This window comes from Gavialis gangeticus, unplaced genomic scaffold (genome assembly GCF_001723915.1).
Source record: "Gavialis gangeticus isolate Ggan-Ray unplaced genomic scaffold, GavGan_comp1, whole genome shotgun sequence".
NCBI lineage: Eukaryota > Metazoa > Chordata > Crocodylia > Gavialidae > Gavialis > Gavialis gangeticus.
Genome location: NW_017729027.1, coordinates 45,155,439 through 45,170,315, shown reverse-complemented (window position 1 = coordinate 45,170,315; position 14,877 = coordinate 45,155,439). Strand labels below are relative to the sequence as shown.

The 14,877-nt window shown below is 39.5% G+C and overlaps 1 protein-coding gene across 4 annotated transcripts in view; it reads left to right on the top strand.

The window, feature by feature from the left end:
* The window catches only part of ARHGEF10 (Rho guanine nucleotide exchange factor 10), a 272,411-nt gene that overhangs the window by 108,713 nt on the left and 148,821 nt on the right, over positions 1-14,877 (top strand). For 3 of the 4 annotated variants that reach the window (XM_019520609.1, XM_019520611.1, XM_019520608.1), the window contains 5 exons: positions 4,794-4,871; positions 5,074-5,253; positions 5,726-5,842; positions 7,006-7,098; positions 14,062-14,232. In XM_019520609.1, coding sequence (XP_019376154.1) covers positions 4,794-4,871; positions 5,074-5,253; positions 5,726-5,842; positions 7,006-7,098; positions 14,062-14,232 — 639 coding nt within the window. The remainder of the gene's footprint in view (positions 1-4,793; positions 4,872-5,073; positions 5,254-5,725; positions 5,843-7,005; positions 7,099-14,061; positions 14,233-14,877) is intronic. The other variant, XM_019520610.1, reaches the window with a different exon arrangement.

Genomic DNA, 14,877 nt, shown 5'->3' with positions numbered 1-14,877 from the left:
ACTCTATGGAAATTGAGGAAGATGCACACAGTTCTTCCAGGTCAGTTATTGGCCAGAGATGCAAAAAAATTCTATTGTTTGAACGTTCTTTTTCCAGATTAAGAATTGGAGTTACGATATTAACTCACATATAGCACACACAAATATTCCATAAATTAATACCTGGAATTGGGTTTCATGGCTTTAAGAAGGAAATGTTAGGGAGCAAAAGCCCAGTCTTGCAGGAGCCAAACTGTCCGGCCTCTCTATGCTGAGTAGGCAGCTAGTGGTGCTTGCCAAGTTATCTGAGGGACCACCTAGCTCAAGTAATGGGGCTGGGCAGTTCAGCTCAGCTGGTAATGTTAGCTGGGAGCCTGATCTTGCTGGACCTGAAGTGTTTGGCCCCAGTTCTTGAGGCAGGTAAGCACTGCATCCCATAGCAAGGGGGTTAAAAAAGTCACAACAGACTTTTGCTCCCTCCTACTGCAGATGCTTGTTTTTTTCCCCTGAAATAACATACTTACTGATATTTTCAAGGAAATATATTTTTTCTGTCATTCTGTGTTCAAAAAGCAAGGTCTGCACTTTATTTAGGAGTGTGTGGTATGTGAGAAAATATAGAAAATATTAAAAATTAAAGTTAAATTAAAATGAATAGCTTTGAATGAAACACACATGTGCGTGTCCTAAGAGTAGTGCTGGGGCAGGGGGTGGGAGGAGAGGGAGATTGGAGGTATTCAAAACATTACTGTTGGATGAAGAGATATTACCAGTGCTCCTGTTTCTCCATTTTAGGTTTAGAGTATTGGCTGCACCACTGACATTTCTCTTGTTTTGGAAAAATATAATAACTATGTGCAGCACTGTAAAAGAGAAGATATTGCTATTTCTGGCTGAAATGCTCTGGCTGTTGTGTGCAATGAAGAACAGTTAAACAAAGCCTTGTAAATGAACAGACTGGTTAGAAGTATGCTTTACTATCTATGAAAATACAGTCTATGAAATGAATAGTTTTGGAAGACTCTTTGTTGCAAGAAAATGAGCTACTTTTGGAGATGCTCAGCGCTCTTAATTCCTATTGTAGTCCATTCCTGAGTTGGTCAGCACCATGAAAGATTGAACACCCAGCACTTGAAGTTAGAGCTAACTGAAGTCAGAGCTAACTGGAATAACTTGTTCAAAGTTAAGCTTAATTCCTAGAAAGTCAAGAAAGTCACCAGCTGGTGGTCTAAGGCTGTGTTTTCTACTTGTTGACAGAGTGTTTAATATAGTAGGGCTCTGTATCTTAATCAGGACCCTTTGACATCAATACACATTATAAATACCTGTCCAATATCATACGGTTTCACTTTAAGAAACCCAGTAGGCCTGCATCATCAACCCAAATTCTTCCTGCTTTATAAAAATGTTTCTGTCTTTTTAGATATCCAAATCCAATGGTTTTTATTTGTTGTAAATTATAATTGGTGTCTATGTAATATCAAGAGAAAGATATCTGTGTATACTAAAAAGTAGAATTTAAGTTCATTTTGGTGTATTTGGATGTCAGTATTACATGATCTCACCTTTTCAGTGCTTGTACAGAAAGGTTTTTACTTTGTAGAAGGAAAGTGGCAAAAATGATTTCTATATTCACATCTCTGTATGCTTGGGGTCTGGTTCCAGTCCTGAAAAGAGCCATCAAGTTTATTAGCAGACAGTGCACAACTGCTTGCTGAGACCAGCCGGCTGTTGCTGGTTCAAAGTGCATAGCCCACACTGAGCTGGCTGAGGAAATTCATGCTCAATTCGGCTTGATTTGGCAGAGGAAATTTGATGAGTGACCTGAGGAATATAGAAGCAGGCAGGTGGAAGCTGGCAGTTACACACTGCCAGAAGAGATAAGAAACTACCAAGAAACTAATCCTTATACAGTGGGAGCACTTTCTCTGGAAAAAGGAGTATTAAAATTTTCTGGGGACCATCTGCTGGTGGATAACTATAAGGGGAAATGTGGCCTCCAATTCAAAGAAAGCTTCCCCCCCACCTTGTGACAAGGGAAATAAAGATCATATTAGTGCATTGAGAGTTTTGATTATGTGGATATCAAGAAGAAATTTATATGGTCTAGGTGTAAATGAAGGGTCTCATAACTTAAAAAAGGAATAGTCTGGAATAAAACACTGGAAATGTCATTAGTGAGGGGAAGTAAGGCTTGTATCATTCTTTTGCCCATTTTATTCTTTTGTGTAGGTTATATTCATTATGTATCAAGCATAAAAATCCATATGCTTGTGATTAACATGCATATTTGTGTCATGGCATGTCTTTGTGAATAAAAAATGAAGCAATGTATCTATAGGCTCTTGGTAATATTCTAAGCATGTGCTAGTTATACCATATGCAAGGGGCAAGGATTATTTTTAATTATTTATTTTATTGGACCAACTGTGTGCTTCACAAATTGGCTGGATACTAGTAACCAAGGCCTGAACACCTGTATAAATTTTAGAGCACACTGTAATCTACCCAATTTCTGAACGTCTTCCTACATACTACAGGTAATAATCACCCTTCTCCCTTTTGATAGGTCTTGATCTCCCAGTAATCAAGTTTCTTTTCTTCTCCTAATTGTCTGTCTGCTACTGCTGGGAATTTCTTCCAATATTTCAGCTGTACCCACGCTTCTTAGTGGGTAGAGCTGAATTGTGCTTGCTTCCCTCCTCAGACCCCATGAAGAATGCCTTGCATTGAAAGTTTCTCAAGCTTTATCCCAACCATGCAGTTAGTCCAATAAAAGATAACACCTCAACAAAATCCTTACCTCTCGTGTAGTTCCTAGACCATCACAACTACAACATCACTCCAATGCTACTGCTACACCACACTTTTCTTTGTGAATATGCAACTGTCAGCCACTAGGTGGCATAATAGATACTGTTTAAAACACGTTCTTGCTTGATTATATCTATTTTATGTACAACCTCCTTCTGTGAGTCTGGAAATGCAGGATGATGGAATTACTTAGTTTCAAATAGTGTTAGTTCAGTAATCGCAGTCTTCTGTTATAGTATTTTAAGGGATAAAAGACCTAGTTCTCCCGTCTTGCTATTGTAGCAAAAATGTTAGTAGAATAGATTTGTGCATTACACAAATAAAGTAGACTTGTGCATAACACAAAGAATGATATGCAAGCAGCATTATGTCTTTTATTATATGTAATATCATAGAGTAAAAGCTACAAAACATAGAAGAACAATATGCTCTGGAAGAAGGTTAAATGAAAGTAATATCTCATAAAACTCATAATTCCATCAAATTGTACATGAATAAATAAGATTTTTTTTTCTTCTTGTAAACTAATACTTTCAAGATACCTGGAATAGAACATTGACCTATTTCAATACTTTTTCACTGGTAAACTTTTGTAAACATTTTTACTTTCAAGACCCCATCAGGAGCTTTTATCAATTTAAATTAGTCTTAGTATGTTCCTAAAATATTAAAGAGTAAAATATGGCACTTGGAGGCTGATGTTGAGAACAGGACACCTAAGCTAAGTACATTGAGTCAAAAATCCCAGGGCTGAATTAATTCAATCTTTGCAGGTTAGTCTGAGCTGTGTAGATTGAACCAATAAACAAATGAACAGGCATTCGCTTTTGATTTTGGAAATGCAGCCACATGCCTGCAGTAGCTGAGGCCAGAAGCTGAGGGGTGTTGGAGTACGCCTCCCGGCTTGGCTGCAGCAAGCAGCCTTTGGGCCAAGGCTCGCCTGCCCACCCTGTGAGGAGGGGCTTGAAGGGGAGGTGCAAAGCATCATGGGAGTTAACTAGAATCTGGAGGGGATCTGAGACAAAAGTTGAATATACCAATTTAAACTAAATCAGTTCAGTCTGATACTGCATCTGTCTGGGTTTATCTTAAACTGATTTTGGCCATTTTGCAAGTGGTTTATATATGCTGAACTTCTGTTGTGTTACAGATTTGAACTGGTTTTGGATCATTTATACCAGTTAATGTGTAAATTCTGTTTCTAGCTCTAGGGCACAATCTTATTCCGCCTGTAAGGCACCTAAGGATTTAGGTGCCTAAGTGTGGTCCTGTTTAACCATGCCAGAGTCCCTGATAGTTGTTATCATTAAGATAAAGTTCCAAAAAGCAGTGAACTGGAAGAAGATCTATCCACTGTTTTGATTAATTTCTTCAATGACCTGCGAGGCAGAATAGGTTCACACTTACAAACATAGTGGGTGAAGTCGCATCTAACTCCAAATTTCTGTCCATATATCAAGAAATTAAGGTTTCTGTTCTTGCCTGTGCTTAGAATAGAAGTTTGCCATACATACATTTGAAATAGAACCCAAATATAAACTTATAACATATGACAATCAATAAATAAAAGATCTATTTAATGGTTATATAAGGTACACACTATTAAAAAGTAATTACTTTTAGATTGACAGTACATTTCCTAAATTTATGTAAGGTTATAGAATGTATTTTATTATAGTTTCACTCAGGTATTCTTGTTCAAATTTATCTCAATACAGGAGTTATTACCCTAATAACTTTATGGTTAACACTTAATGTGATTCATTTATTGTGTCTAAGAATCTCAACTGTATTTTCCTTGTAAATATAAAGGGAACAAGGACTAACATTTTTATCTAAGTTAGGTGATTTGGCTGGGTTTACAAAAAGAAAAGGTATCAAATACCAAATATCTATAGGATCTCTAGTAGTTATAATAAATCATTAAGTAAGTCTTAGAAATGAGGGAGGTAGTTAGCTACTTAAAGTTTTAGATTTTTTTTTTTTATATCTTTAAATAGGTTGTGAGAAGATACATTTTGGGATCTGTGGTTGACAGTGAGAAGAATTATGTGGATGCTCTCAAAAGAATTCTGGAGGTACCTGAATATCTCTTGGCCTTTTATAGTTTGGAAAGTAACCAAATCTGTTTAAAAAAAAAATTAGTCATTAGCTATATTGCGAGTACCCTTGGAGAGGCATCAGATCCAGTATGTTTTCTTTTAAGTGTTAGTAGGATTCTAGCTTTTACTTCTTATGTTAAATTTATGTGTTTTGTGTAAATCTGCTTTCACTTTGCAGCAATATGAGAAGCCTCTATCAGAAATGGAACCAAAGTTACTGAGTGAAAGGAAACTCAAAATGGTCTTTTATCGAATCAAAGAAATTCTTCAGTGCCATTCAATGTTTCAGATAGCACTGGCCAGTCGGGTGTCTGACTGGGATTCTGTTGAAATGATTGGAGACGTCTTTGTTGCTTCAGTAAGTAAATGCATGTTAATGGATACATGGGGAGAAAAACTTAAAAAGATTATTTCTCTCTCTGTGTCTGTCTCTCCCTCTTTCTCACCCTTCCTCTACCTTCCCACCCCTCTTCCAACCAGTTTGGGTGTCTATTATGGTTTCATGGTTGTCACTGCCATTGGCTATTGTTATAGCCCATGTATCCATTAGGGTAAGTCTGTGACACAAATGGACCAACAGATTTCTTCCATTTGAAATTCACAATGGTTACGGCTTCAAATTGATGGACTTAACACACTTCAAGACCCATGTTGCATCAGTGGTTTTTCACCCCGGTAATAAGGTCTTCATAGGTTGATGATATCAAGCCTTTCCTGTGAGCACTTTGCTTCTTACAAGACCACATCCTTAGCTGACAAAAATCCATATAAGGGTGTCTTCAGGTGGATTTTTTTTAACAACTAAGGTTTGTCTTTTTTCTCTGTTTCAGTTTTCTAAATCGATGGTGCTAGATGCTTATAGTGAATATGTAAATAATTTCAGTACAGCAGTGGGAATTCTCAAGAAAACATGTGCCACTAAGCCTGCCTTTCTAGATTTTTTAAAGGTCAGTATATTGAAGCTTTAAACTGTGGGTCAGAGGGATTAATAGAGGTTGCCCATGTTGTAAATTAGGGAAAGATTTCTCTAAATGAGGCTGCCTGGAATATAATTAGTGAAGTTGGCATTCAGATTTTCGCACAAAAAAGAAAAAAAACCCCAGATAACATTTTCCAGGGTTGGTACTCCAAATTAAGCTTTTTAACCAGCTTTTTGTTGGTACTCACTGATATCAAGGGGATTTTTGCCTCCATGAGGCCTGCAATCTGAGGGCTATAATCTTCAGTTCTGACCAAACAAAATGCGGTTCTTGAGTGTCAGAGCTCCAGGGCTCATGCGCAGTTTCAAAACTGAGCACTAGAGCTGGTTAACATTCTTTGCCTTGCTTTGCCTTTGTATTGGTGGCTTCTTCCTTGGTTACGTTTAAATATAAACTGTTCAAAATATTTCAAAATTTTGAAATTTTTAATGCAAAATGGAACCTTTTTCAAAAGGAAGAAATATCCATGAAATCTCAATTTTTGAGCTAGCTGTCATAAGAGCCATATAGAGAATTCTAAGATTTTCCTTCTGAATGTAGAGAGAACTGACTAAATAACTCTGTTTTTCTCCTTTCCATTGGTCTCCTTTGATGTTAAGTAAAGATGCTTATGATTAAGTAGCCTTGAGATTATGACAATGTACCCAGGCTGCTTTTTAAAATACAGACGCATCAAACATAGATATGTACTACTAGATCATGTGGCAAGACCCAGAACAATCTAGTAGAAAATAATGAACTAATTACTGATTTACAAGATTAAATTCAAAACCCAGAAAGAAGCCCATGGAACTTTCGTGGTTAAAGTTAAGCACATTCTTAAATTAAAAGTAGAAATGTGTTGTATTCCCATTTCAGGTTAATGTGACATTGCTGACGTTTCATCCTATTTCCCTTGTTGTTTTGGGAGGCACTTTTCAGTTTGTTAACTTGCCATAGTTTTCATGGTGAGATTTTTTTTCTCATACGGGGCAAACTAATTTTTCTAAATAAAACTGGGTGGTGGTCGCTCCGTTCTTGTTATGATGGACATCAGTGATGCAGGAAATTCTGGCAAACACTTTCATCTTCCAAAAGGTAATGATAGACCTCCATTAACATGAGGAAATGGTGCAACTTTCTCATTACAGCAATGCCAGGAGTCAAGCCCTGATCGAATCACACTCTATGGGTTAATGATGAAACCCATACAGCGCTTCCCACAATTCATTCTTTTGCTTCAGGTGAGAACAGTTCTTTTTGTATTATCTGTCAATACTCAAGCTCTGCTGGGATTATGTAGGATCAATGGTGTACTAAAGCAGCACATGGAAGTAGGAGCTATTCTTGACTTTGGGGAACACATATGAATGCAAAATTTTAAGTATAGTTTCCAAATCCGGGTGCAATGTTAACCAAGTAGATATACTTCAGGAAAAGGTTACTAATGTGAAGGCCTGGGCAGATGATTCATTTAAACCAGAGCACCTGGCTGTTACATGAAGGAGCAGGCAGACCATGTAAATCCATTGTTTATCATTCAATTGTGGGAATTTTGTCCCTTGAAAGAATCAGTACAGGTTTTGTCCAGTCCACAGACTACTCTATGTTTAAGGCAAATAAGCTGTCATTTGCTCCCCAGGACTTTGTGGTAATATGCTATATTGACTGTGGCTGCTGTTACTCTGCACAATTAGCCTGAGATAACTGCATGTCAATTTGATCCTGGTCTTGCTATTATTTAAGATGGTGTGCAAAGCCAGTATAAATTATGCCAATATAAATATGTTATCTGTAAAGTTTTGGATGCTTTACTTTTGCAGGTCAATAAATAGTTCTTCAGGTATTCTTTATGCACAAAAGCTTTTGTCATGAATTAAAATACCTATTTGTTGCAGTTCTCATTTTAAAGGGAACCTATACCACATTCAGATAAAGGAACAGTTGTTCTATGAGGGTGAGAGAGCTTGCAAGTCATCATGCAGTGAAGCTGCAGGTCTTTCTGTATAGCTCTGAATTATTGTTCTTTTTTCGAATTATTGTTCTGTTTTTGGTTGTAATTTCTAAGAACCCCACCTAAGATCTGGTGCCATTGTTCTAGTTGCTGTTAAAAAAGTATTTAGGAAAATATAGTGCCTGTACCCCTCCTTGGAGAATTTGGAATCTAAGAACATAATCCAGATGAGAATTTATGGCTAGCTATATATATGTAGGTAAGTGAGGAAAGATATAGACAGGTGTCTAATTGGATTTTCCAAATGGCCTAGGCATCGTGAGAGTTAATGTCCGAATACGTTGAAAATATTAATAAGCATGTATAGCTTAACATTTTTAGGCACCGAATACAGACCTGACTTTTCACCACATGCCTAAATGAAACTATTTATCAGCTTACCTTTAAGTGCTTGGCGGGACCTGGGGGTAAAAGAAGAAAAAACAAATGGAGTAAGAAGCAGATTATATCATATAATACTACATGATGGACACAGATCATGTTAGTTCCAGGTTCCTTTTTCCTCTAAAGTTGTAGTGGAGAAGCTAATATCACAATATACACAGTATTTATATACTTCATAAATTTCTATATGCATGCTTTATTGCATGTGATTTTAACCTTTAACCAAATATCTGTACAGCATAGCTGCCATGGTTATGTAGCTTGCTCCCTCTTTCTTTCCTTTCTCATCTCTCTAAGAGTGAAATTAAACATTGCAGTTTGCAAGTGCTAGGTGTAAGGAGTGTTAGCTGGTGTTAAGGTTATTATGAGCTGATGATCAGTGACATGTTATGGGTTAATACCCTCTCAAAGGTACACTGCTCAGACTTGCCATTAGAGGGCTGGTGAGTAGAGGCATGTTTGGCCTAGCTATCCCTACTCTAGAGCAGGGAGGAGAGCAGTGTGCCTGGAAGCACAGCAGTATGGCAGGAGGTGGAAAAATATAGATGTGGGGCATGGGGGTTTTATGTAAAAGCTAGTTATTTAAAAACCATTTTTGTCTGGTTGAAATGAAATGAGAGAGAAAAAATTAAGGACTCTAAACTCACTTGGTTCAATAAATTACGGGTGGTGGGAGAGGCCCAGGCCCTGTGGGCCCCCCTACTCAGGCCCCCAGAGCAGCCACCCCCTTTGGCTTGAGGCTGGGCAGGCCAGAATAGGCTGCAAGGGGGGGTGTGGGGAGGAGGCTATCCAACAGGGGGTTGGCATAGGTCTGGTGGTGGGAGGCACTACAAGAAGAGGTCTCAGGAGCCCATCCACAATTCTCTGGTGCCCCAAGCATCTCATATCTCACAATGCTGGTTGGCTGAATGCCAGCCAGTTATTCCAGCCAGCTACTGAGCTTCCTGCTTTTCTGGGGAAGCTGGAAGCAGCTCCTGCCAGCAAACATTGGGGTGGGGGGCTGTTGAGGATGGAACTGGGGCTCATGATGCAGAACTTCACACTGTTTGCTGGCTGACACCCTCTGCTCACCTCCCCAACGCAGGGAATGGGGCTCAAGTTTTGGCCAGGGCCAGTAGCACCTTCCGTTTGGCAATCTTCCCAGCTACTCCTTCAACTTTTAAGGGTCAGTATCTTTTCGTGCAGCAGCTGGGTGGGTGCAGTTTTTCAGAGGAGCAGTTGGGGGTGGGGGCATGCAGGGCAGGCTGCCTGGGGTGGGTGGGTGGATCGCTGAAGACTGCCCCCCCCAGCCCTCTGTAGTCTCCTTCTGGGGCTCACCTGCTGCTCTAGAGTTCAGGAGGATGAAAAGTTTGTCCTCCGAGCAGGAGAGAGGGAAAGGCTGGGAATGTTGCATCCTGGGATGCTTTGGGACTCCAAATTGGTTGTTTTATGTCAATGGAATGCTCAGAAATTCACTTAAATCTAGCTAAGTAATGCCAATCGGTGATAATCCTCCAGTGAAGTGACATATGTTTAAGGTGTCTGTAAGGTACTTAGCACTAGTTAATGAGCCTGAATGTGCAATCTTTCAGATTTTAAGCACTCTTAAGAGCTAAGTGCAAGGTGCAGTCTCACCGTAAATGCATCCCTTCAGGTGCTAAGCCTAGTTCTTTACCTGTCAGGTAAAATTTTGTCATTTTCCCACGCATTGATGATGCTTCATGCTTGCCACTTGGGTTTAGCACCTGCAGTTCTTCCTGTCAAGCAATTTTAATCAGTCGTGTATGGATTGTAACCAGCATCCTTAACCAAAAGGAGGATTTTTTTGCATTAGGAGCAAACATTTATTACAAATGGATTTTAAAACAATAGTTCATTCTCACATCCATCTTATTAGCAGTTGATTGCTGGCCAAGCAGGTTAGCCTTCTTCAGATAACCCAGATTTCTCTGTCTTTGCATACATCCTTTACATAGCTCCCTACTTTTGAGAGAGTATTCCTTTTTAAACTATTGTAATTCTTTTGCTTGTGTGGTTTACAGACCATTTCCTGTCCTGGCATTGTCTCTTAATAACTCTTGAGTGATTGCAGCAAATCGACTTTCTTGAATCATTCTGTTTTTTTCCAGCTTAGTTTTCTTTCCAGTTCCTTACTAAACTGATTCAATATATTCATCTACTGAGCATCTCAATAATGAAGCCAACATTCCACATTTACAGAGCAGCTCCAATTCTGTCACACTAGCTGTTATCAATTTCACATTTTGTTGTAGCTGTCACAGAAGGAAACTAGTTTGAGGATGACACCACACAAAGGGTAGAATAAAAAAAGCAGAGGTGGTACCAGGAGAGAATTCACAAGTGGGCAGATAGGGCTAGCATTGTTGGTGGAGTGGAATAGACAGGGAACAGTGGGGTAAGAAATAATCATACATACATAGAGATGTGTAGAAATCATGGTCAAAGGAAAATATTCAATCCAAATAGTTCAAATGTACACCTTACATTTGGAAAGAGTTGGAAATTATGGCAGTCTTTAGGAACAGGTACTATTTCTTCCTTTGCAGTGACATTGAGAAGACTGTCAACATGTTAGTGAGTTTATAATAATGAAAATAAAGATACACTACTAAATCCTCCATTTTCCTGGCCCTTTTGGAGCCCACCTGCTGAAAAGCCCTTTAGATCATTCAGTTTGTTCATATAAGTGAAACCAATATAAGTTGTAATATCAAATTCAAGAGGAGAGGTACAGTATTGTATTAAAAAACATTGAAAAAAATAGTATACAATACCAACAGTTATTAAATGTAACACTATACTGAGTAGAGATGCAGAGCTGTATTAAATAAAGCTTAAAAAGAAAAGTCTGTTAATGATATCAGCAGTTACAAGTTAGAAAAGATGTTGCTGTTAAGGCAACTGGTGGTATACTATAAATTGTTTTAGAATTGGCTAAAAATATGTATTATATTTGAGACTTTTATTACAAACGCATGTATGAAAATATGTTAAAATCATATTAAAAGCATAAGATAATGAGGTTAGAAGGGACCTAAGGAGGTCATTTAATCCACCCTGCTTCTTAAGGCAGGTTAGTCCATGAATAAACCAACCTAGTCACATGTCTGTCTAACTTCTCTTAAAAATATCCAAGGATGGAGATTCTGCAACCTCTCTGGATAATCTGTTCCAATGCTTAGCCACTCTCATAATAAGTAAGTTCTTCCCAATATCTAACTTAAATTTTCCCTGCTACAGGTTGAGATCATTCCTCTTATTCTATCCATGGTGGCCACAGAGAATAGTTTATATTTATCTTCCATATACCTATGCTTCAGTTTTGGAGTGCTGTTACAAATTCCTCCTCAATCTTCAGACTAAATAATACTTATTCTTTCAGCCTATCCATAAGCCATGTTTCCTAGGCCTCTAGTAAGTGTTATCTGTCTTTCACACTGGACATTTTTCCACATTTTTTTTTTGCAGTGCAGTGCCCAAAACTGATCACAGTACTCCAGTGAAGCCCCATCAGTGCTAAATAGGGCAGGAGAATTGCTTCTCTTGATTTGCAATTAATACTCCTAATAATACAGCCAAGTATGTTGTTGGTCTCTTTTTTGCAACAAGAGCAAAATACTGTTGGCCCATATTTAGCCCATGGTCCATTATGACCCTTAGGTATTTTTCTTTAGTCCTGCACCCTAGCCAGTAATTCTTTAGTCTGTATATACAGTAGTTCTGTCCCATGAGCTCAACAGCTCAACAGTTCAGTGGGTAGAAAACTGGCTGCATAGTAGGACCCATAGAGTTCTCATGAAATGGCCAGTGGTGTCCCTTAGGGGTCTGTGCTTGGACGGGTGCTTTTCAACATCTTTATCAATGATTTGGATGTGGGGGTGAAAAGCTCACTGGCCAAGCTTGCAGACGACACCAAGTTATAGGGCAGTGTCGCCATGCCAGAAGATAGGTTGCTGATACAGGCAGACCTGGACAGGCTGGAGAGTTGGGTGGACCAGAACCAGATGAAGTTCAACACTCAGAAGTGTAATGCACTCTATCTGGGGGCAAACAATTCCCAACATACCTACAGGCTTGGTGGCGACAATTTGACTTGTGCAACGACTGAAAGGGACCTAGGGGTAGTGATCAACCATTGCATGAACATGAGCCAGCAGTGTGATGCTGTGGCCAGCAGGGCAAACAACACACTGTCATGCACTAACCATTGCATCTCATGCAAAACTAAGGAAGTGATACTTCCACTGTACTCTGCAGTGGTGAGACCACAGCTGGAGGTACTACGTCCAGTTCTGGGCGTCACACTTCAACAAGGATGTGAAAAAACTTGAGTGGGTCCAGAGAAGAGCCACCTGTATGATCAAGGACTTGCAAGACAAGCCAAATGAGGAGAGGCTGAGGGACTTGGGCCTCTTTAGCCTACAGAAGAGAAGGCTGAGAGGGGACTTGGTAGCGGCTTACTGCTTCATCAGGGGAGTACATGAAGAACTTGGTGAACAGTAGATGTCTGGATGAATGATTGTGTGGGAAGGAGAGGCTGAGAGTGGTGTATGTATCCTGGGATTCTGTGGAACTGCAAATTGCTGGTATTGGCTCCATGGAGCAGACCAATGTTACTTCAGCATGAGTTGCTTAAACTTGGCTGGAGATAATCACCCTCTGAAACGAGTCAAGAGACATAACTTTGAGACACTCAGAGGGCACTTAGCTGGTCTTTTCCTGCCTTAATATTTTGATTCTCCCATCTTAAGAGCATTTCACATGTGGAAAAAATAACACCTAACAATATCATCAGTTTTTCTCTTACTCCTGACATACTTGTAAAATCCCTTTTAATTGCCTTTCACATCCATTGCCTATTGCACCTGAAATCATGCCTTAGTCTTCCTGATTTTCTTCCTGTATGCCCACGCATGCAATACTCTTATACTTTTCCCTAATAATATGGTCAGGTTTCTACCATTCATAAGATGTTTCCTGGGGTTCCAATTCATTGAAGAGTTCAGTGCTTATCCAGTCCAGCTTCCTGCTATATTTCCTATTCTTTTTTCATATCAGGATGATTTTCTCCTGCACTGTAATAAGGCTGTCTTAAAGTAGAGCCAGCTACTCTGGACTCTTCTCTCCTTGCCCCCAATTTGCCTCTCGGGATCCTGCCTATCAGATCCCTCAGTTTGTTAACGTCTACTTTTTCTGAAATCCGTTTTCTTTATTCTGCTGCTCTCCTTTCTTTCCTTAGGACCTTGAACTCTGACATTTTATGGTCTCTGTCATCCAAAATACCTTCAACCTACACATTCTCAATCAATTCCTCCCTGTTAGCGAGCAGCAAATCGAGAAAAGCTGAGGAGTTGGCCTCCTCACCACCATACCAAAAAGTTATCCCTTACACAACCCAAAAACTTGACGGACTTCCTGTGAACTGCTGCGGTACCCTCCCAGCAGATGTAGTTATTGGAATGTATGCTGATTTCAAAGTATTTTAATACTGTTTGTGTCTGATATTTTTCTGTATTTTAAAAGCTCTTCCTTATCCACTTCCTACAAATAAGCTGTTCTGTTTCATAGGCCAATTTTTTTTTGAAGAACGTTCTGCCAAAATAATGATCCAATTGGCTGAAGATTCTAATGGGTTTGTATTTTGTAAGAAGTCATTAATAGCATTGGTCTTATGCTTAATAGCAGTTGTCTTACGCATCTAAGGAATACTGCAATAACTTTACACAAAAGTTTAGAGACATATACATCATCTGTAACCTAGGTAAGATATCAACTCTGCACTTTTTTTTCCCTCTCCCCTCCCCACCAGGATATGTTAAAGAATACTACTAAAGGACATCCTGACAGGCTGCCTCTACAGATGGCTCTTACTGAGCTGGAAACGTTGGCAGAGAAATTAAATGAGAGGAAAAGGGATGCAGATCAGCGCTGTGAAATAAAACAAATAGCAAAAGCCATGAACGAACGCTATCTGAATAAGGTTTGGAAATAAAATTCAGGAGTTTAATATATTGTTAATTCCCTTTTACTTCCTTCCCCTCAAGCAGAATATGGAATGGCTACACAGAGTAGGGGGCTGCAGCCCTTTTTGTGGTGGTTTGGCTGGTGTGTCTTCTCAATAGCATAGAAGTAATGCCAGCAACAGCATAGGGTCAGATGCAGGGCACCTTTTTGAGACAGTGGGGTAGAAACAGGCTTTGCCTTCTGTCGCCTTTGGGCTGCCATAAAGAATTTTATGGAAGCAAATAAATGTCCATACCTTTTGTTATGCCAGCCACAATGTGACTGTGAGAAAAGGTAGTAATAAACAGTGCAGCTTTATTGCAGTGGACTTCTATTTGCATTATGATGGGAGAGAAAAGGCAGCCCAGAGCTGCCTGTACTCTCCTGTTACCTTAGGGAGGTGTTCTCTGGGCTTGAGGGTCCCAGTCCTTCATGGTCTGTGAATTCCCTGTGCAGAATTGGGCTCTTCAAGCCTGGCTGTCCCCATGTATAGAGATGCACCCCCAATAATCTCTGGGGTGCATCTGTGGAAGCAGGGGAAGTCAGGGTTCCCCACTTCCAGAGAGTCTCCTCTGAGATTGCTGGTGGTAGGCCCCTGGGAATGGGGAAAATAGCCCAGGGA